Genomic DNA, 21,447 nt, shown 5'->3' on the forward strand with positions numbered 1-21,447 from the left:
TTTAGTAAGCCAAGTAGATTATACAATCAATGTTGAGAATACTTACTATCTCCTGGTTCATTTTTATTGCCTAATGCAGCTTGAAGTCCCAAATATTCTTTAATGACCTCCCCAAGGCTGGGGTTGATCTGGTGGAAGTAATAGGGCACAGTAAATATAGCAATCTGAAGCAATTCATTTTAGGCTGGTACTTTATGTAAATCATGAACGAAGGGAAAAATCCTGAGTGGGGGACAGGATGAGGACGTAATGAAACATCATAGCTCTTTATGACTCAGTCCTTCCTAGGACACTTTATATACTTTAGCTTCAGTTTCCAAGACAGCAGATTCAGTGTTATTCAAATATAAGTACCAACACACTTCCCAAGACACCTATAAATGACTTGAAGATTATCTACTGCTTTTGGTTGTCTGTATTCTCTTAGTCTCTTCCAATAATGTGGATGATTGTAAATAACTACAGTTGATCAAGTGACAGTCTATCTAGAACTGTTTGCTGTGCTACATCCTAGGCTATCAGTTAGTTAGTCCCCATTCACCTCGAGCTAGAAGTGACCGTCAGTCCTTTTTTATTTTCTTTAGAATCATAAGCACCGTTGTTCTTTCTTAATATCTAAATAAGAATGTGGCTTTCAAGTGAGAACTAGAGTCACATGATTTTACGCGACGTAGGGGCATGGTTGAGACCTTATAGTGGTTTTGAGAGTGAATGGGAAAATGAGGGCAGTGACACGGGAAATACTAGAAACATGCAAAGTAATGACAGATGATGATTTTTTTGGCAGAAGGCAACACTAGAGATTATTTAGTCAATTACCTGCATTTTAGAAAATGAAGCAGCTGGAACTCAGAAATATCAAGTGCCTTGCCCAACATTATCCAGCTAGCTGGAATGCCTGATTGTCACTGTGGTAGTTTCCTCATTACACCCTGGTTCCTGTTTCTCTGCAACTGGAGGGGAGGGTGCTTCTAGCACATGAGAACAACCATGCTGTCCATTTTCCAGCATGTCTGGTAGGGGTGACCCAAGGCCTCCCTCCTTCCAGGTCAGGAATCATGAAAGAAAAAGTGGTGGAAAAACTTTCTCAGAATCCCTTTTCCTATCTCCTTTCAACAAGGGTAGAAATACCAGCATCCAGTGGCAGCAGGTAAGTCCTGGACTATCATTTGACATAATTCCTACTTGAAGACGGCATATAGTAGCAGCAGAAAGAGAGCGTACACCCTACTGATTTGCTCATTATCTATCCCAGAGCTTCTCCATTCTGCCCCAATCCTTCTTTCATCCCACCATTTTCCATTCTCTCTAATGAAATGAGGGATGTCAAAGTACTTTATGGATTTTACGAAGTACTGACTGTATAGCATCCTTCCCAGAGACTTGGGGCATGAAGTTGATTTCATTGGTGGAGCCTCCAAGTGTTGGATATATTTAAACAAAGAAGAATATATGAGAAGGTTCACCCTTTCTGCAGCACTGTTGGGTTTGAAACCAACCAACTGTTGGGTTGGTTCTTTAAAACAGTCATTGATGAAGATACCCTGGAAGGTAGTCATTAACATTTACTGAGTACCTGCTATATGATACCCAGTAGACCAGGTGGGAGACACACAGATAAGATACAAGAAACTTGTACAAATGGGAAAGATACAAATAGTTATTGCACATCATGATAGCTTCCATAAGGGGGACCCTAGGTATTATGGCAACAAGGAAAGTTGGGTATTTACATAATATTGGGATCAGAGTGAAGGACAGCTTCCTGGAGATGTTGACTTAAGCTAAGTTTTGAATGAAGAATGGAAATGAGCCATTCAGAGCAGGAGTAGAGAAGGTACTTTAGGCAGAAGGAACAGCTGTGCAGAAGCACAGAGTATGAAGCAGCGCACTGCTTGATCAGGAAACAAGTGGTTGTCACAGTAGAGCAGAGGGCACACCAGGAGGTGAGGTGGGTGGGCTGTGAGACTTGAGGGGTAAACGTGGACTAGGTCATGAACCTCTGCGGAACTAAAGCGTCAGAAAAGTGTCTTTGCTAAAGAATCTAAAAGTGTCTTGAATGCAGTAAGGAAAATGGAAGGATTTTAAGCATGAGAAGAGCTTGATCAGATTACATTTTTAAAACTTTGCTTGCCTTTGCACTTTTTAAAAAACGTTTTATTGTAGTAAAATATATGTAACATAAAATTTGCTGTTTTAACCACTTTTAAGTGTACAATTAAATGGCATTAATTACACGCCACTGTTTCTGAAACTTTTTCATCACCCCAGTCAGAAACACGGTACCCACTAAATAGTAGTTCTCCATACCCCCTCTTCCCCCAGCCCCTGGTAACCTCTAGCCTACTTTCTAGCTCTAAGAATTTGCCTGTTCTAGACATTTCACATAATTGGAATCATACAATATTTGTCCTTTTGTCTCTGGCTTATTTCACTTAGGGTAATGTTTTCAAATTCCACCTACGTTGTAGCATGTATTAGGATTTCATTCTTTTTTACAGCTAAATAATATCCCATTGTATGTATATACCACATTTTGCTTAACCATTCACTTTTTGGTGGATATTTGGGTTGTGCCCACCCTTTGGCTATTGTGAATAATGCTGCTATGAACATTGGTGTACAAGTATCTGAGTCCCTGCTTTCGATTCTTTTGGGTATACACCTATGAGTAAAATTGCTGGGTCAGATGGTAATTGTTTTTTCTTTTTTTTGGAAATTCATCAGTTTTTAAAATTAATTAATTATTTATTTAGTTTTGGTTGCATTGGGTCTTCGTTGCTTGTGTGCGGGCTTTCTCTAGTTGCAGCAAGTGGGGGCTACTCTTTGTTGTGGTGTGCGAGTTTCTCATTGTGGTGGCTTCTCTTGTTGCAGAGCATGGGCTTTAGGCGCACGGGTTTCAGTAGTTGTAGCATGCGGGCTCAGTAGTTGTGGCTCAGGGGCTCAGTAGTTGTGGCTTGCAGACTCTAGAGCACAGGCTCAGTAGTTGTAGAGCATGGGCTTAGGTGCTCCGCAGCATGTGGAATCTTCCCAGACCAGGGCTGGAACCCATGTCCCCTGCATTGGCAGGTGAGTTCTTAACCACTGCGCCGCCAGGGAAGCCCCTCAGATGGTAATTCTATGTTTAGTTTTTGAGGAACCACCAAACTGGTTTCCACAGTGCCTGCACCATTTTACGTTCCCACCAGAAATGTGTGAGGGATTCAATTTCTCCGTTTTCTTGCTGGCACTTGTTATTTTCCATTAAAAAAAAAGTTATCATAGTAAGTGTGAAGTGGTACAGATTTATATTTTGAAAGGACCACTCTGGAAACAGCATGGAGGATGGGCTGAAGGAGGAAAATCCAGCAGGCAGAGAAAACAGCTGAGAGATGTTTGCTAGGGAATAGGTTTTTCTGGGCATTGGTCCAAGAGAGTGGCCCTAGGCAGGAAGGGCATGGAAAGGGAGGGACACATTATGGCACATTTAGAAGATAGAATCTCTAAGATTTCGTGCTTGTTCATGGGGGGGAGCGGAAATGTAAGAAGCATCCAGGTTTTCTGACTTGGACACCTAGATGGAGGATGGTATTTTCGTTCACAGAGGCTGAGGGAAAGATGATGAGTTCAGTTTTGGCCACAATGAGAGTGTGATGTTTATGGGATCTTCAAGTAGGTGGATGGATATGAAGGTCTGGAACTCAGGGTTGAGGCCTGGCCCGGAGATGGAGATTCAGACACCATTAATGTACAGAGAGCAAGTGGACTGGCATGGATGCATGTATGGAGTGGGAAGACTGGGGGGCTCAGGGAGGAGGGGACACCTACCCAGAAGGTGAGGAGACAAGGCTCTGAAGTGGGAGCGACGTCTCAGAAACCGAAGGAAGAAAATTTTAAAAAGAGAAAGGCATAGAAAGCAGCAAATCTGGGGCTTCCCTGGTGGCGCAGTGGTTGAGAGTCCACCTGCCGATGCAGGGGACACAGGTTCGTGCTCTGGTCCGGGAAGATCCCACATGCCGTGGAGCGGCTGGGCCCGTGAGCCATGGCCGCTGAGCCTGCGCGTCCAGAGCCTGTGCTCCGCAACGAGAAAGGGCACAACAGTGAGAAGCCCGCATACCACAAAAAAAAAAAGAAAAGAAAGAAAGAAAAAAAAAAGAAAACAGACAATCTGGAGGCTGTTTTGACCATATTTGCTTCCAATTTTGTTTGTGTTTCGTTGATTTAGGGATTAAAAATGCAGTGAAAGTAGTTTTCAAGGAAAGCTTGCACTGTGTTTTGGAAAAATTATGTTACTGTGATATAAGATGCTACACTAAGAAAATGCATCTAAGTAATGTGAATGTTATTAATATCAGAGAGCTTATTAAAATTCATAAATAAAATATTATAACTGTAGACCAAATGCCAGCATGGAGAAAAATACAAAGAGCAAATTTACTAATTATCTAGGTGCGTGCTGCAAACAAAGAAATGAATTATATGACTAACAACGTTGTGCCTTTATTCTATTCTGCAGGGGACCATTAAATAAAAGTGTATTTGGATTTCCTAAGTACAATAGGTTTGGATTTCACCAAGGAGGCAAGTTCAGTCAGTGAGTTAATTCGCTAAAACACGTATAATCAAAGCAAAAGCATGATTTAAAACAGCCAAACTTTACCTTTTGAGATTGAAGTAATGTATATGTATATATAATTCCAGACCATTAGGAAGAAAATCATTCGTCTATATAATTATTTTCTGTTTTAGTCCATAAATATGAAGTCAGGCAGAAAAGAGAAAAAAAAAAGAAGCTGACTTAATCTAACCCTCTCTTTTGCTTCAAAGAAGCTGTTTAATTTTATACCATAGAGCAGGCTGACAATGATCAAGGCATAGAGGAAGGTACACCAGCCAGCATAGAATAAGTTTCACTGGCCTCCTGTTAGGTCTGTGACCTTGAGTGGTCATTAACCTTACTGGGCCTCAATTCCTTCATCTGTAAAATCGGGGATAGTAATAACTACATGATTCTTAAATGCTGTGAGAATGAAATAACACATGTGAAAATATTTTTGATAAACTATCATCAAAGCTATTTATTTAGACAGTGATAAGGAAAAGCATCCTTTGATTAAGGTTTTACCTTAGTGGTCCTTTTTTATTTGGAATATTTATATGCATCTGTTCATAAATTTTATTAACTTTTCTATAAACAACATATATTTATCTTTTGTAAGCAAAAAATATTCTTGAAACCTCAAATAAAATACACCACATGAATAAAATAGTTCAAAGGTAGGTCAAACTTTTTTCAAAGCCTGGAAAATGATCATTGTTGAGTCGTCTAAGAGGGAAATTTGGCAAGATGAGTCAGAAGCCTTAAAATAGTTATCCGTAAATTGTTTGTCTAAGGGTTTATCCCAGGAGAATCATCAAAGATGCATGTACCACAATAGTATTAGTCATACTATTGATAATATTGAAAAATTAGAATATTGAGATATCTAATAATAGAAAATTATTAAATAAATTGTAGTGCAGCTAACCAATGGGCCACTATGTAATCATTACAAATCATATTCTCCAAGAATATTTGAAACTATGGGAAAATATTTATGTTACAGCATTAAGTGAATAAGGCAAGACATGAAAAATTTTACACTATGATCTGAATTTTGTTTATTTTATATATATATACACATATATATATAACATACATCTACATAAATATCCTCCCATGCCCCACCACCACCCCCATAGCTAAGTAAAATAGTCAAAGCTGTTTTTTGTATGAATCTAGACACATGTCTAGGAAAGAGATTGGAGGGAGACCCATTGAAATATTGACTGTGGTTATTTCCAGATGAGATTATGGGTGCTTTGCCCTGAATTTTTAAAATGCCCTTTCAAAAAGTGATACATTTGGGAATGTATTTTTTAAAATACATATTTAAAAAGACCTATTCCTTCTGCATAGTTTTTTAATGTGGAAAGTATTCTATCACCATCAGTATATTTCACTTTGGTAGTGGTCTGGCGACTACATTTCTGAATGAATAAACACACACCCATAGAGCACATGTATGTATGTATATGTATATATAAATATTTATACACACACATATATATACATTTAGTATATTCTGCTAAGGCATATACTAATGTGAAAATTAATATTATTGGCAAGTGATCGGTTTCCAGTTTTTAAAAATATTTCTTACCATCTAGATGAATTTTCAGGTAAACTGAATTCCTTTTGATTAAAGATCTGAGATTCTTAATGTATTTTCAGGCTATTTTAATAGAGCTATTATAAAATTTTTGGCTAATCCATCAATTGTTTTAAAAATAGCTATTTTATTTAATGTTATCTCTATGAACATTATATTCCTTTTCAAGATTGGCATGGGATAATTTCTAAATAGAACGGTAATTATCATTCATTGTCAGTTCACATAGTTTTGTTACCTGACGGGGATGAGGCACCTGTCAACTTTAGTAGGAGAGCAGCCCATGCAGACAGTAGTAATTGTTTCAATTAGGAGCTCAGGGTAGCATGTATAACTAAAGACTTAATAGGAATTAGGATGATTGGACTTAATCCCACATTTATTTCTCAAGAATTACCAAAAATCTGTTTCATGTAGTTTGATATTTTATCCTGCTTTTTTGTAGAATGGAAGATGGTGAACAACAAGTAAAAATGAAGTCCTTCAGGTATACTGAACTGTTGAGAGGGTACACGGTGGGTGGGAGAGGTCGCACATGTAGACCGTTAGCTAAAGCAAATGGTGATGTCAAGGTAGAATGGATTCATGAATATTAGCTTTTTCTCATATGTTCTGCTCTGAGAAGATGCAGATACCTCAGGCCCAAATTGTGGCGCTCATAAGTTCCTTTTGCTCTGATGAGCTCATTTCCAGCTCTGGAATGCATGCAGGGAGTCAGGTGGGTGATGCCAGCAGTTCTGCTTCTCTGTCAGAGAAGCCAGGCAGATCCCACAGGGCAGGGTCCCTGCCGCGTGCCTGCCTGCCCTGAGTCCAGAGCATTCCCGAGCTCCCTCAGCCCTGCTGGACCCCCTTTCAGCATAGGAAGTCTGAAATGGGAACTCATTTCCTTCTCCACGGAGCCAGAGACCCCTGCCTTGAAGTAATGCAGCCACTCAGGGTGAAGGAGTAGGACTGACTGGAAATAAATACAGTTCTAAAAAAACAAAACAAAACCATCTGGTACCATCATCAGATACATTATACCTTTTTTCTCTATCTACTTGAATAACATTTTGGCTTACGTGTCTTTAAATTTTTCTCAGAATAGCTATTTATTGAAAACAACTATTATTTTCTTGAAGCACTAGAGAAAACCTAATTCATCCAATAAGCAAATCAGAATTACTTACAAGGAGTGTCTGATTATTAGGAACCATCACCATAAAGTCTGTCACTTGTTTCATCATATTCTTTCAACATCAACAAGTTTTTTTCCCTGACATCTGGCAACATGGCCAGATCTCAGTTTTGCTTTTTCTCCATTTATTCTGTTTTTTTTTTTTTAATATGACTCTGCAGAACACTGACATGGTTCAAAGTGACAGTAACAGTTCCCAGAATTAAGAGCCAGAGCCCTGATAAATTATTAAGCAGAGAACTTGCCTCTGGGTAAACATGCCCTTCTTTAATAAAATTCTTTAAGAAGTCTTTTCAGGTGCACCTCCTTCAAGTAAAGTACCTTATTCAAAAACTGGCTATTTCACCTTCCTCTGTCTTTCCTAGCTCCCAGCATCATCATTCATTATTCCCAAGTGACCTTGTTCCTACCTGTTCTCATCTCCCTCAAAACCCAGGCTCTAAGAGAAGTCACTTTTCCTTCTGCTGTACATTCCTGGAATCAGGCATCTCTTTCCACTGCTACTGTCCATGCTAATGGGTAATATTGTTAGAAAGAAGAGGTGAACATTATAGCAAGTAGATAATCATAACATTTTAAAAATCATAAATCTTTAAAAAGTTCTCATGGGGGAATTCCCTGGTCCAGTGGTTAGGACCCAGCGCTTTCACTACTGTGGCCTGGGTTCAGTCTGGTCGGGGAACTAAGATCCTGCAAGCCGTGTGGTGTGGCCAAAAATAAACATAAATAAAAATTGCTCATGAATAGACCAAAGTACGAGCAGATAACTGCATTTTATGTAACTACACAGGTAACTTGAATTCCATCCAGTTCACCCCAAAGTACTTATTTTGTTCCAGGAGTGCCATTGGCCAAGCGTGAATGGTTGGGCGGATGGAGCTCCATCAGCGCTTCCTGCCTTGGCCCCACTCTTCCATCTAGTTTAAAGTCTCTAAGAACAGATCGGGACGAGTCTCCTATTTTTCCTCTTTCCCATTAGATTGCCTTCCCCAAACTCTTCTTCTTCTTTTTATTCTTTTGTTTTAATATAACCTTTTTCTTTCTTTTTTTTTTTTTCGAGGTACGTGGGCCCCTCACCGCTGCGGCCTCCCCCGCTGTGGAGCACAGGCTCTGGATGCGCAGGCTCAGCGGCCATGGCTCACGGACCCAACCGCTACACGGCATGTGGGATCTTCCCGGACCGGGGCACGAACCCGTGTCCCCTGCATCGGCAGGTGGACTCTCAACCACTGCGCCACCAGGGAAGCCCTTTTTATACTTTTTAAGTCAGTTTAAGTGAAGGTTTCTGTCACTTGTAACCACAAGATTCTTTCTTTTCCCCACTCAGAACCTAGATATGTTTATTTTATTTAATTTATTTTTTTATTTTTTTATTGGAGTATAGTTGCTTTACACTTCTGTGTCAGTTTCTGCTGTACAGCAAAGTGAATCAGCCATATGTATACATATATGCCCTCTTTTTTGGATTTCCTTCCCATTTAGGTCACCACAGAGCACCAAATAGAGTTCCCTGTGCTTATACAGCAGGTTCTCATTAGTTATCTACTTTATACATGGTAGTGTACATATGTCAATCCCAATCGCACAATTCATCCCCTCCTTCCCCCTGGTATCTATACATTTGTTCTCTATGTCTGTGTCTTTATTTCTGCTTTGCAAATAAGATCATCTATAACCACAAGATTCTTAACAAATCTTAAGAGAGAGTGCTTAGGTTGCATAACTTGTTCAACGTTTCACATGTTGCCAATATTTCTCTTATGTCAATGCAGCTGAATGACCATTTTACCCTGGGAAGAACCAGTTCTCTCTTGGGCTGTGGCGACCACTTTGCTGAGCACTGTGATAATAGCAGGAGGCTCGAGAGACCGGGGCCATGTGTGGTTCAAGTTTCAGCCTCATGCTCATAGACAAGTCACGTAACCTCTGAGTTAGAAAAGGGGCACAGAGATGAGAGGGGATTAAGTGACATCACATCGTTGTGGTTTCATCCGGAGGCCAAGACTGCCCCTCATCTGCTGAACTGGCTGCTGGGGAGTGTGAATGAGGCCCCCCCAGACTAGGCTGCCAGATAAAATACAGGACACCTGGCCAACTGTGAATTTCAGATATGTAATGAAGACTTTTTAGTACAAGTATGTCCCAAATATTGCACGAGGATATACTTATACTAAAAAAGTATTCACTGTTTATCTGAAATTCAAAGTTAACTGCGCATCCTGGTGCCCCGAGTGCCCTCCCATGTTCAGGCTCCTCAGGATGTGTACTCCAGGGAAGGTGACTCTGCAACTTCAGTTTGACCACGTGGCTCAAGCCATCTCAAACATTTAAGAACTATTTTAAGAACTAGAATTTATAGGAGTCTGTGGTTATTTGGCTCTTCAGGATGAAGAAGGGAGGGAGAGTCTAGAGCTAGTCTAGTGGCATCACTAATCAAGATAAACCCTATAGAAGGAAGAGTAATCAGGGCTGGCAGAGGAAGGATTAAAATGGGGTCAGCTGCAGAGAATGCATTCAGTTTGGGATTTCTTGAGTTTTAGGGGGCTTATGAATCTCTGAGGTGCATAATTTTAGTTCTGAAGGTTGGGAATTGGATAAAGAATGAATGAGATAGGGATTGAATGGTAAGTAGCTTATGAGTAGTTGTAAAGCCTTATGAAGGTGTGCAGTCTCTTAGGGTGAAGCTATAGGTGAGGAGAGAGTGGTGTCAAGTGAGGGGTCTCTGGGGGGCCACTATTGAAGGACAGAGGAAGAGCTGAGTAGGGAGGCTAAGGGGGCGGAGCTGAGCAGAGAGGCTGGAGGAGCGGAGAGGTCACAGAAGCCAGCGAAGAATGAGAAATGGCAATAGTGTCAAATTCAAGGCAGGGGTCACCTGGGGTTGCATAAGATGAGGATGACCTCTGCTAGAGTAGTTGTAGTGGAATGGGGGCTGGGAGGATGATTTGATTTCAGTTTTTTTTTTTGGCTGCACTGGGTCTTCGTTGCTGCCCGTGGGCTTTCTCTAGTTGCGGTGAGCGGGGGCTACTCTTCGTTGCAGTGAATGGGCTTCCCGTTGCAGTAGCTTCTCTTGTTGCGGAGCACGGGCTGTAGGTGCATGGGCTTCAGTAGTTGTGGCACACAGGCTCAGTAGTTATGGCTCACGGGCTTAGTTGCTCCATGGCATATGGGATCTTCCTGGACCAATTATCAAACCCGTGTCCCCTGCATTGGCAGGCGGATTCTTAACCACTGCATCACCAGGGAAGTCCTGGGAGGTTGATTTTAATAGGAGAGGCACCTGGGAGATGAAACGTTAAGTGGAGACCATACTCTCAGGAAGCTGGCCAAGGAGGGAAGACATTAGCAAGGAAAAAAAATCCCTAGAATTCTGGAAAGGGGTTTCTTCCTCAAAGGGAAGAGACTTGAGCCCATTTATCGACGCATAGAAGGAGCTGTGAAAGAGAATGAGCTTAAAATGCTGATACCTGTGCAAGCAAAGACCAGAAAGGAGTTAGCTTTGAATAGAAGGCGGCCCATTCTTCCTCTACGGCTGGAGGGAAGCTAAAAAACCACCTGCTGCAGCTCTCACACAGAGGTCTTAGTTCTTGAAGGTTTCAGGGAATAAGGTCAGGAAGGAAGGAGCAAGGGTATGGGGGGTGGAGGTAAAAGCAGTGTGAATGAGTGCCACTCCCGCCTCTTCCCTGAATGCCACCTGCAGGGCCAAAGTCGGGAGGAAGAACAGTGGGGGCTTGCTGGCCTCACCCGTGCTCCCACTGCTGCCTCTGGGGTCACTGGGGGTCTGTTAACTGTTAAATATAATGGAAGCTCTTTCTCCTTCTTAGAGAAGCTCATAGCCAAACCGAAAAGCGCAGGAGAGATAAAATGAACAACCTGATTGAAAAACTGTCCGCGATGATCCCTCAGTGCAATCCCATGGCACGGAAACTGGACAAACTGACAGTTTTAAGAATGGCTGTTGAACACTTGAGATCTTTAAAAGGTGAGTTTGAAAATGGCCTCCACACTTGGATTTGTGAAGTCTTCCCTGTAATTGAAGTCCCTGATGGGTTTGTTTTGTTGTTATTGGCTACTGAGATTTTATACAGATGTGTCTTTCAACTTTATAGGTATTCATTTTGATGCTTGTCCGTATTCTGTACGTGGAGAAAATACTAATTTGGATGTCAGAAAACTTGGTTTCACTAAAAGCTTCATCTTGAGTTTACTATGTGAACTAGAAAAGCCTTTATATTTCTACTAGTTTTCTCATACATAATATGAAGATGATAAAACCTGCTGTACATACCTCTCAATATTTTAGAAGTTTTTAAATGTTAATTATTATAATTTTAAGTTATTGACAGATTTCCACTATTAGAAAAGAAAACCTCCTTAAATTCAGCAATTTCTCTTAAAACTTTATTCAGACTTGTAAGTAGTACCTGAAAATGCATCACACCTTACTATTCTAAGATATTCTCACATTTACGAGACATTGGGTGAAGGAGGTCCTTAGCTGATGCTTCTCGGGGCGTGCGGGATGGTTTCTGGCTTTAGAAGTTCCCCTATTTGAGCTTGAATTTTAAATCAAAGTGTAGTAAGTGTTCTGTGCATATGTGTAGTGGAAATCACATCTGGTTTGGGAATAACCCTGGTCTGACTTGGGGGGCAGAACGATGGAAATAGAATTGAGTTTTAGGTACAGGAATGTTAACGACATAAATTCATATTGAGATTATCAGAGGACCGGCAGAGGAGTTCGCTGCAGACCACTGAGAAGACTCTGAAAGTTCAGATTTGTAAAGATCTAAAAGATTATAGTGAAATCTGGCTCAAAAAGTATAAGAAAGGAATAAGCAAAGGAAGACCAAGGGTCTTCTTTAGATCTCTGTCCTATACTGCATACCAGGAAAAGGAATCTGTTTCAGGGAAAAGGAAGTTCTGTGGTCTGAACATAGAGACTTGCCAAGTCAAGTTAAAGCGGCTTAGAGGAAAGCAGTGCTCCCTGGACTCCAGGTGCAAACTGGAGCCCAGACAAAGAGGATCTTACTTCATAATGAGACAAAAAATCCTGGCAAATCTGTTCGGATTGGAGGAGGAGGGGGCATTGGCAAATTAGGAAGTAAAACTAGAGACAGCTATTAAAGGGCTATTCAGTAGTAATTTGTGCAAGTTGTACTTTAAATCACCTTCCTTAGATCTCCACAGATGGTAGAAAAATGACTTATGCACTGTGATCAGCTGAGTGCATGCAGATCTGGAGTGCAGGCAGTGGGGAAAAGCAAGTTCAGCTCTTGATCCCTTCAGTGCCATGCAGAGAGCAGCCCAGGTGTTGGGAGATTGCCTGGCAGGCTTCCTTTTGGGAGTCTGATAGGAGGTCTTTGGTTCATAAGAGTCTGTTGTGAAAGAAGATTCTTTTTTACCCACAACTGGGTCTTGCATAAGTTGTATGCAACACTTCCCTTAAATCTTTTAGCAGTGAACATTAGCAGGCTCAACCGAGGTCATTTGCTTGCAGCCCTAAAATTACCCAACAGTTTTCACATTCACAACGTCCTGGCAGAAGAGGACCTAAGGGAAAAGCCATGAATCAGTCAACTAATTCAACAAACATGAAATGAGCATCAGCTCGGTTCCTGTCCTGTGCTGGGGTTAGGAAAATGAAGGAGGCAAGATCTCTGTGCTTGGAGGGGTTCGTGGTGGACAAGGGAGACAGACCCCGGAGGAGATCATTAACACCCAGTGTGATAAATGTTATGTGGAAGTACGCGTGGGACGAGGGGCAGCTCAGTAGGGAGGAGATGCTTCCTAAATCCAGAAGGGATTCTTTGGAACAGAGCGTAGATTTCACCATTGGCCCTTCTAAGCTGAAGCGAAGTGGTCATGTACGCATCACACATCCTGACCAGATCCTTAGTCAGTGCTACCCACGGATGAGATGACTTAAAGCAGCTGGGGCTGCATTCCAGTGCCCTAGCCAGAGTGTACCCCAACTCGATCCACAAATGCCCAGATGCCAGATCATGAGAAGGCTGCACGTGGATGGTCCACACGTAATTACTTTGAAGACAGAGGATGGTGAAATGATTTTTTTTCTCTACACTCTGCAGCAGTGCTTTGCAGACTATCTGGAGGGGAGAGCAAGTCCTCCCCACCCCCATCCATTGTAAAATACGGTACAACTAATCAGTGGAAAAACGCTCATGGGCTGGGATGCCACAACAGTGTTACGTTTCCATAAAAGTGTCTAAATGTGTATTCTTAATTTCTGTGCTCATCTCACCACGGGGTGATGACGACAGTGGTTTGCAGACCACATTTGGAGTAAGCCTTCTTCTGCAGCAGCAGGTGCTTTCCGAGAACCTGCGTGGGTCTGAACACCTGGGAGCCAGTAATGCATGCGTGGGTCCTGGAGGCAAACCTGGGTTCGAATCCTGGCTCCCTGCCTTAATTGCCATGGGACTTAAGTTACTTCACATTCTAACCCTCAACTCCCACAGCTGTGAAACAGGGATAATGCATTGCCTCATAGGGTTGTTGTTAAGAGTAAAGGACAAGTGTAAAGGGGGAGCACAGTGTTTCTCTTTTTTTCATTATTGTTCTTTTTTTTACTGCAGTATAGTTGATTTACAATGTTGTGTTAGTTTCAGGTGTACAGCAAAGTGTATATTGAGCTATACATATACAGTAGGTCCTTGTTGTTTAGTTTGTATCCATTAATCCCAAACTCCTAATTTATCCCTCCCCCAACACCTTTCCCCTTTGGTAACCACAAGTGTGAGTCTACGTCTGTGAGTCTGTTTCTGTTTTGTAAATACTGTTTCTGTTATTTGTATCATTTTTTTAGATTCCACATGTAAGTGATACCATATGAAGTTTGTCCTAAGACAGATGTCAGAGAAAGAGCACAGGGTTTCTTGATGCTGGAGGTGGTGGTCAGAGGACAGGAGGAAGAATTGTTATTGTCATATTGATCATTATTATCCTTATTATAATGATCATTGTCATACTGTCATTTTTTAATGACAGTGATGAACTTTATAACAGAAGTCAGTGATCATGTTTCCTCATTTATTTTTGCCACCAGAATCTGAGAATCAACTTTGTCACTGCCCTTTGGCAGGCGTACAGAATCTCACGGCTTGCATTTTGTTAGCTCACCTCACCCTGGCTTCAGCTCTTTGCTGACTGCCCTCTTTTTCTCCCTGGCACGTCCTCACGTCCTCACGTCCTCACTCTCCTGTTGCGTCAGGGCTCGCCCATTCTGGCTGACAGGCACTGACCGGCTTTCCTCAGCACGATTCCGCCAACCTCGCTTCAGGCCAGCCTGGAAGTGTCAGCGCCTCACTCACATTGATTTATTCCTGTGCCTGGCCTGGCACGCAGAGTCTGCGTCTTTCATCCCTTTCTCAACTCCCTCCTACCAGGCTACTGGGTAGTAATAATAATAATAACAGTCATTTGGGGGAATTCTTTGAGGGCTACCTAGAAGGTAGATTCCAAAAGAGATTTCGTTTGCTTATGCCAGGCCTTTAAGGGGTGCTGCCGGTCTGAGAAGACTTTACCAAATCACTCCATGAGTGTGTGTGATTTTTCTGGTTTTGTTTTTTCCCCACCACTTAGGTAGTTGGTGAGTTTCGGCTATAAATTCATCCAAGGACCAATTAATGGTTAACGTGTCTCAGGGTGTTACCCTACCTTTCTTTTGCAAAAGTATCTTTCCTTGCGGTGCCTAGAAGGAGGGGTTTAGGGTTAGGGAGGTTGGGAAGTGTAAGGGAGGGAAATGTGATTTACTTTTGAATCACCCTTGCTTGGAGATTATCTGGGGACAGCACACCTTGGCTTGATGAACTGTCCCCTGCGCCCCCTTGTGGCCATGAAGGGCTTTCCCTGTCAAGGTTGGTGGATGCCCTCAAGACAAACGTACTTTTAGTTCTTCCCTTACTTCGCTCAGGTCAAATTTTACCTAGCTTTGACATGATCATTACTTACCATTTTCCCAGCTCTTCTGCTTTCTTTAGAGACTTTCCTTTTAATACAGTAACCTCTATGCTAAGGGCTTAAAGTGAATTATTTCATTTATATTTTATACATTTTTTTGTATTATCAGAAGTCTCCATATGATCTTTAAAGGGTCCTATGGGAAATCTTATGAATCCATAAAATTTGCTTAGAATTCCAGAATCTCTCTGTTCAGGGTAATTCATATGATCAGTTTTAATAAGCTAAGAAATTATAAAAATAACCAGAGTCATGAATATTGTTGCATGTTATTATAATGTTATAGATAATATATTGCACTTTATTACTTTTCAATATACAGCTCTTACTGTCTGCACATTTGAGTATAATGGAATAAGTAGTTCTAAGAATTTACAGTCTGAGAGGCTGTATTACTAGACATTTCAGTCTAGTAATAATGAAGAAAGAGAATGATTACAGAAGAGGTCTTAGAGTATGCTAAAAGAGAAAATACCATCATCGTCGTTGTCACCAATAGCAACAACAGCATTGCTAATGTTCACTTAGCATTTACTACATTTCCATCTCTAATTTTTTTTAAAGAAATACTCTATTTTATTTATTTATTTATTTATATTTTTGGCTCATTGGGTCTTCGTTGCTGCACGTGGGCTTTCTCTAGTTGCAGTGAGCGGGAGCTACTCTTAGTTGTGGTGCGCAGGCTTCTCATTGTGGTGGCTTCTCTTGTTGCGGAGCACGGGCTCTAGGCGTGCGGGCTTCTGTAGTTGTGGCACGCGGGCTCAGTAGTTGTGGCTCAGGGGCTCAGTAGTTGTGGCTCGTGAGCTCTAGAGCGCAGGCTCAGTAGTTGTGGTGCACAGGCTTAGTTGCTCCGTGGCATGTGGGATCTTCCTAGACCAGGGCTCGAACCCATGTCCCCTGCATTGGCAGGTGGATTCTTAACCACTGCACCACCAGGGAAGTCCCTCCATCTCTATTTTTAATAACTAGTTGACTTCTTTATTTTCAGGTATGACAAGTTCTTATGCAGGAAATAATTACAGACCTTCATTCATTCAGGATAATGAGCTCAGACACTTAATTCTTAAGGTAAGTTAAGAGATATGTTTGTTTAAGTTGTATTTGTCCTTTCATTTTTGTTTGAAAGGGAGGAAGATTTTTAGTTCTAAAAATTCCTGTTCTAAACATACAGGACTCTGTATTATACCAAATTTCCTTTAAGATAAAAATTTAAGTTATGCAAGTAAATATGTCTTATTAGTTTGGGCTAATGAATGTAGAGGCAGAGGATAGGCACTTTCCAAAGGAGAGAGCATAGCTTGTCTTTAATGCTAAGCTCCTTACACTGCCTGCTGCACTCACTTCCCACACCGTAGGCTCTACTCCCCACTATTGGCACCTCCTTCAAGGCCATCTACCTTGTACTCAGTTCCTTCAGGATCCTGTTGTCTGCAGATGAGCCAGCCACTGCTTACTGAATGAGTTATTAGTCGATGCTTTGCCATTTCTGTCCTCATCATTTCACGTGCATGCCTGGGTTTCAGATTCACTGGTTTACAGGTTTATTTGACGTGGCAAATATGACCATGTCATTGGCTTATCCTGCTCCCAGGAGGTGATACATGTCTTGATCTTGTGCTATTACTACTAGGCTTTATGCCTTAGTATGATTAAATAGAAAGATTTTTGATATACATTTGTCCGTTTTTCTTTTAATTTTTTTAAAGAGCCCTTTTTTATTTGAACAGCTGAATTCAAATATAGTATTCCTGTTGCTTCCTTCATCCCAATCTGCACAGTCCTTCCGTCTCAGTGCATCCACAGGCAACTGTTATTGATGTGTTTTGATATCTTTACAGAGTTTCTGTATGAGTATAGAATTCAACATAGGTAATTTTTATATTTTGAAATATCTCAACTAGATATTCCATGCCTGGACTTTCCAAGTCAAAAACATTACTTTAGACTGGGGTTCAATTTGATTTTATCAGTCTTTTTATGTAGTGAGAAAATTTCTTAAAATTAATTTTACTAGCTCTTATGACCACTCTACTAGTTTCATTGCTACAATAATTTCCTCCAAATCTGAATGTATGTGTATGAGAGAGACAGAATTCACTTTGTATTTTTAAAATATTCACTTTGTATTTTTAAATTCTAGACTGCAGAAGGCTTCCTATTTGTGGTTGGATGTGAAAGAGGAAAAATTCTCTTCATTTCTAAATCAGTCTCCAAAATACTTAATTATGATCAGGTATCCAAAACTGAGGATATTTTCTTACTATGTTTATTAATTAAAAAAAAAAATTTTGGGGGGGTTGTGTGGCTGCGTCGGGTCTTAGTTGAGGCATGCAGGATCTTTCGTTGTGGTGTGGGCTCTTCGTTTGGCGCATGGGCTCTTCGTTGCAGCATGCGGGCTTCTCTCTAGTTGCGGTGCATGGGCTCTAGTTTGAGGCACGCGGGCTCTCTAGTTGAGGCGCACAAGCTCAGTAGTTGTGGCATGTGGGCTTAGTTGCCCCATGGCATGTGGAATCGTAGTTTCCCAGCCAGGGATCGAACCCATGTCCCCTGCATTGGAAGGCGATTCTTTACCACTGGACCACCAGGGAAGTCCCACTATGTTTATTTTGTAAAAAAAAAAAAATATCTTGAAGCTGTTTTTCTGAACTCTTTCTTCCCATTGGGCTGTGGGATTGGCTTCTGCTAAGTTAGAACTAAGAGAGATGGGAAGATGTGTGGAAAATATGAATTTTTGTTATTGACAGGAGTGTTCACTTCCTTCAGCAAGTTATTTCATTTTCCTGAACCTCAGCTTTCTCCTATGTAAAAAGTGGAAATTATGATTATACCTGTCTCTCAGGATGTAAGCACTAAATACGATATCACATTTGAGTGTCTGAAAAATATCGGTCACCCTTCTCTATTTCCTCCAAGAGACAGCATTATTATTTATTAAGTTACACACACTACAAAACAGCTTTTTATCAGGGCTCTGGCAACAAACTCTGAAATACGTCTTTCATTTAACTAGTGGTGTGACTGATTTGCCTCCTTTTTACTGAACACCATTTAATTTAAACTAGTTACTCAAAAACTACAGCACTGAAACCAACAGAGTGAATAAACTAGCACCTGTGGTCTCCTTCAAAATAGAAATAGAATAATATAATACATAATAAAAATAATATATATAGCTCTATTTACAGTAGCCAGGACATGGAAGTAACCTAAGTGTCCATCGACAGATGAATGGATAAAGAAGATGTGGCACATATATACAATGGAATATTACTCAGCCATAAAAAGAAACAAAATTGAGTTATTTTTAGTGAGGTGGATGGACCTAGAGTCTGTCATACAGAGTGAAGTAAGTCAGAAAGAGAAAAACAAATACCATATGCTAACACATATATATGGAATCTTAAAAAAAAAAATGGTCGTGAAGAACCTAGGGGCAGGACGGGAATAAAGATGCAGACCTACTACAGAATGGACTTGAGGACACTGGGAGGGGGAAGGATAAGCTGGGACAAAGTGGGAGAGTGGCATGGATATATATACACTACCAAATGTAAAATAGATAGCTAGTGGGAAGCAGCTGCATAGCACAGGGAGATCAGCTCGGTGCTTTGTGACCACCTAGAGGGGTGGGATAGGGAGGGAGACGCAAGAGGGAAGAGATATGGGGATATATGTATGTGTATAGCTGATTCACTTTGTTATAAAGCAGAAACTAACACACCATTGTAAAAAAGATAATAATAATATATATAAAGATATAATAAATAATATAGAAATAAGATAGCCCCCAGCTTTAATCTTAAATAACTCGCATTAATCTCTGCCTGTATTCCCCCCAAACTTGAAAATTTGGAGAGATAGAAGGCATTCATAGGTAATGAGTTAAATAACAGAAAAAGATTTTACGAACCTACATACAGAGGGAGTGAAAACCAAATGAATCATGCAGCTGGTTATAGGTGGGGACACAAAAGCAGGGTAAGACTTGATTTTTCTGTCTTCTAATTGGAAATAGAGAACATCACACACATACATACACACCAAGATACTTGACAATTCAAGGTAGCTCTTAAGTTCCAAATTAGTAACATGGAGGCCAGCCCCACTGGACACTGACTTTGCATTTCAGAGACCATTCAAGAGACTCACTGACTGCTCAGGAGGACTTTGGGATCCCCATGGTACAGGGTCTGGTCTTCAGCTTTTCAGCCTCAGAAATCTGATTTGTCTAGAACAGCAGAGATTGGCACAACATTGTAAGTCACCTGTACTTCAATTAAAAAAAAAAAAAACTGATTTGCTCTGAAGCAGTTCTGGGTATAGACTTATCTTAGCCAGTCACACAATAGACTGATGTATAAATCAGATTGCTAGTGGGTTTTTTTTGTTTTGTTTTTGATAGCGATATCTAACTACCAAGCACTCCAGGCCACTTGGGCCAGCTGGTCCATTTTTTTACCTTCTGTAGGAATGTCTGCTTGGGTAATAAAGGAGTTCAGAAGAGGGGTGATCACTGTGGGCTTCACATGTGAAGTAGAATGTCTCCTAGGCTTTAAGATGAGCAGAGAAGGGGAGGAAGACATTTCAGGTTGGGAGAAGGAAACTTGGAATTCAGGGAGTAAAAGGCAATTGGCTGGATCAGCCAGGGAACTGAGTTTCTAGAGAAAAGGTAATGAATTCCAGGTGATGAGACCATGCAAGCAAAGTCATGGGCTGAGGAATGCTGTGCATGTGGGGAGAAGTGGAATGCCAAATGAGACGTATTCCAGGTTGGATTTGAGTTATCAACAGTATGGTAATTATTTGTAAGCAGTATGGTAAATTTGAGTTACACCATAAAAATCACAGGTATTCTCTGACTTCTATATTATTCTGTAATATAATCTCTTTTACTAATGGTTAAGTTTAAAGTAAATAATAATATGCCTTGAAGTAACATGTGAATTGGGGATGTTACCAAGAGTAACAAGAATAAATAGAATGTTAGTTATTAGGTGTGTGTATGTGGTTTGTGTGTATCCAGTTATGGGTCTGTGTGCATGTGTTCTTTTCTATCTACACGTATCACTGTTTTTAACACTGACCAAGCTAAGGTCACCCAGTACAGTAAATGTACCTCAGCTTAAGAAAAAGCCACTTTAAACCAAAGAAAGAGTATCCTATGTCTGTATGAGGAAAGGCAGAAATGACATGATACTGATTTTCAATGAACATCTACCTTATAAATAGGCTAGTTTGACTGGACAAAGCTTATTTGACTTCTTACATCCAAAAGATGTTGCTGAAGTAAAGGAACAACTTTCTTCCTCTGATATTTCACCAAGAGAGAAGCTAATAGATGCCGAAAGTAAGTACTCATTTCAGCATTCTTACCATTTTATGTAAATGTAATTATTACTTCAGAGTACGTCTGTACAGTGTTTTGAAAACATTAGCTAATTATGGTTTTATCAAGAGGAGAATTATTTAGTAAACTTTATAATCATCAACCTCAGTTTAAAAAAATATATAACTATATAGAGAATTCATGTATTTGTACACATATATAAAAACAAATACATTCATCTGAAGATGCTTTGGGGAAAATGTGATTACTTCATATTCTCTATTTTTCATATGCTAATAAAATATTTATAGGAAAGTATCATTTGGGATAAAAAAATTGCAGGAGTTTTTTTATTATTTAGTTGTATGCTGAGGGACAATTATTCTCTTTCTTAAATGTGTTAGTTAGGTCTACTCAATGTGAAAGGCCTTGTATAATTGTGCTTGAGAAGTATACATATTCTTTATCTTCTCCAGAAATAATTTTCTTCTCTGAAAATGCTTATTGCCTAATAATTATTTATAATATAAAAATAATAATGCTTTATGCTACTGATTACTGTTTTAGTTAAGGTTTTTTTCATTTAATTTTTATTTCATTTAAATTATCTTTACTATCTGCCCCCCTGGGGAAAAATATAAAGGTAAATTTCAAGTGATTATAAGTTATCAAAATGTGATTGCTTGACAAATACATTTTTTTGGTATGTTTCACTTTGGGGCTTACTGTATAATAATGTCAATAACCATTTCTCAAGTAATAGATGACCAGAA

The 21,447-nt window shown here is 40.3% G+C and overlaps 1 protein-coding gene across 5 annotated transcripts in view; it reads left to right on the top strand.

Annotated features, from left to right (window-relative positions):
* The window catches only part of BMAL2 (basic helix-loop-helix ARNT like 2), a 126,225-nt gene that overhangs the window by 40,688 nt on the left and 64,090 nt on the right, over positions 1-21,447 (top strand). For 4 of the 5 annotated variants that reach the window (XR_004483811.2, XR_004483810.2, XM_049694198.1 and 1 more), the window contains exons 3-7: positions 6,637-6,678; positions 11,190-11,347; positions 16,337-16,416; positions 17,489-17,581; positions 20,578-20,695. Coding sequence is in view for 3 of the 5 variants with exons in the window: in XM_049694198.1 (XP_049550155.1) it covers positions 6,637-6,678; positions 11,190-11,347; positions 16,337-16,416; positions 17,489-17,581; positions 20,578-20,695 (491 nt within the window). In the remaining 2 variants the exon portion in view is untranslated. The remainder of the gene's footprint in view (positions 1-6,636; positions 6,679-11,189; positions 11,348-16,336; positions 16,417-17,488; positions 17,582-20,577; positions 20,696-21,447) is intronic. The other variant, XM_012533427.3, reaches the window with a different exon arrangement.

Source organism: Orcinus orca, chromosome 11 (assembly GCF_937001465.1).
Source record: "Orcinus orca chromosome 11, mOrcOrc1.1, whole genome shotgun sequence".
NCBI lineage: Eukaryota > Metazoa > Chordata > Mammalia > Artiodactyla > Delphinidae > Orcinus > Orcinus orca.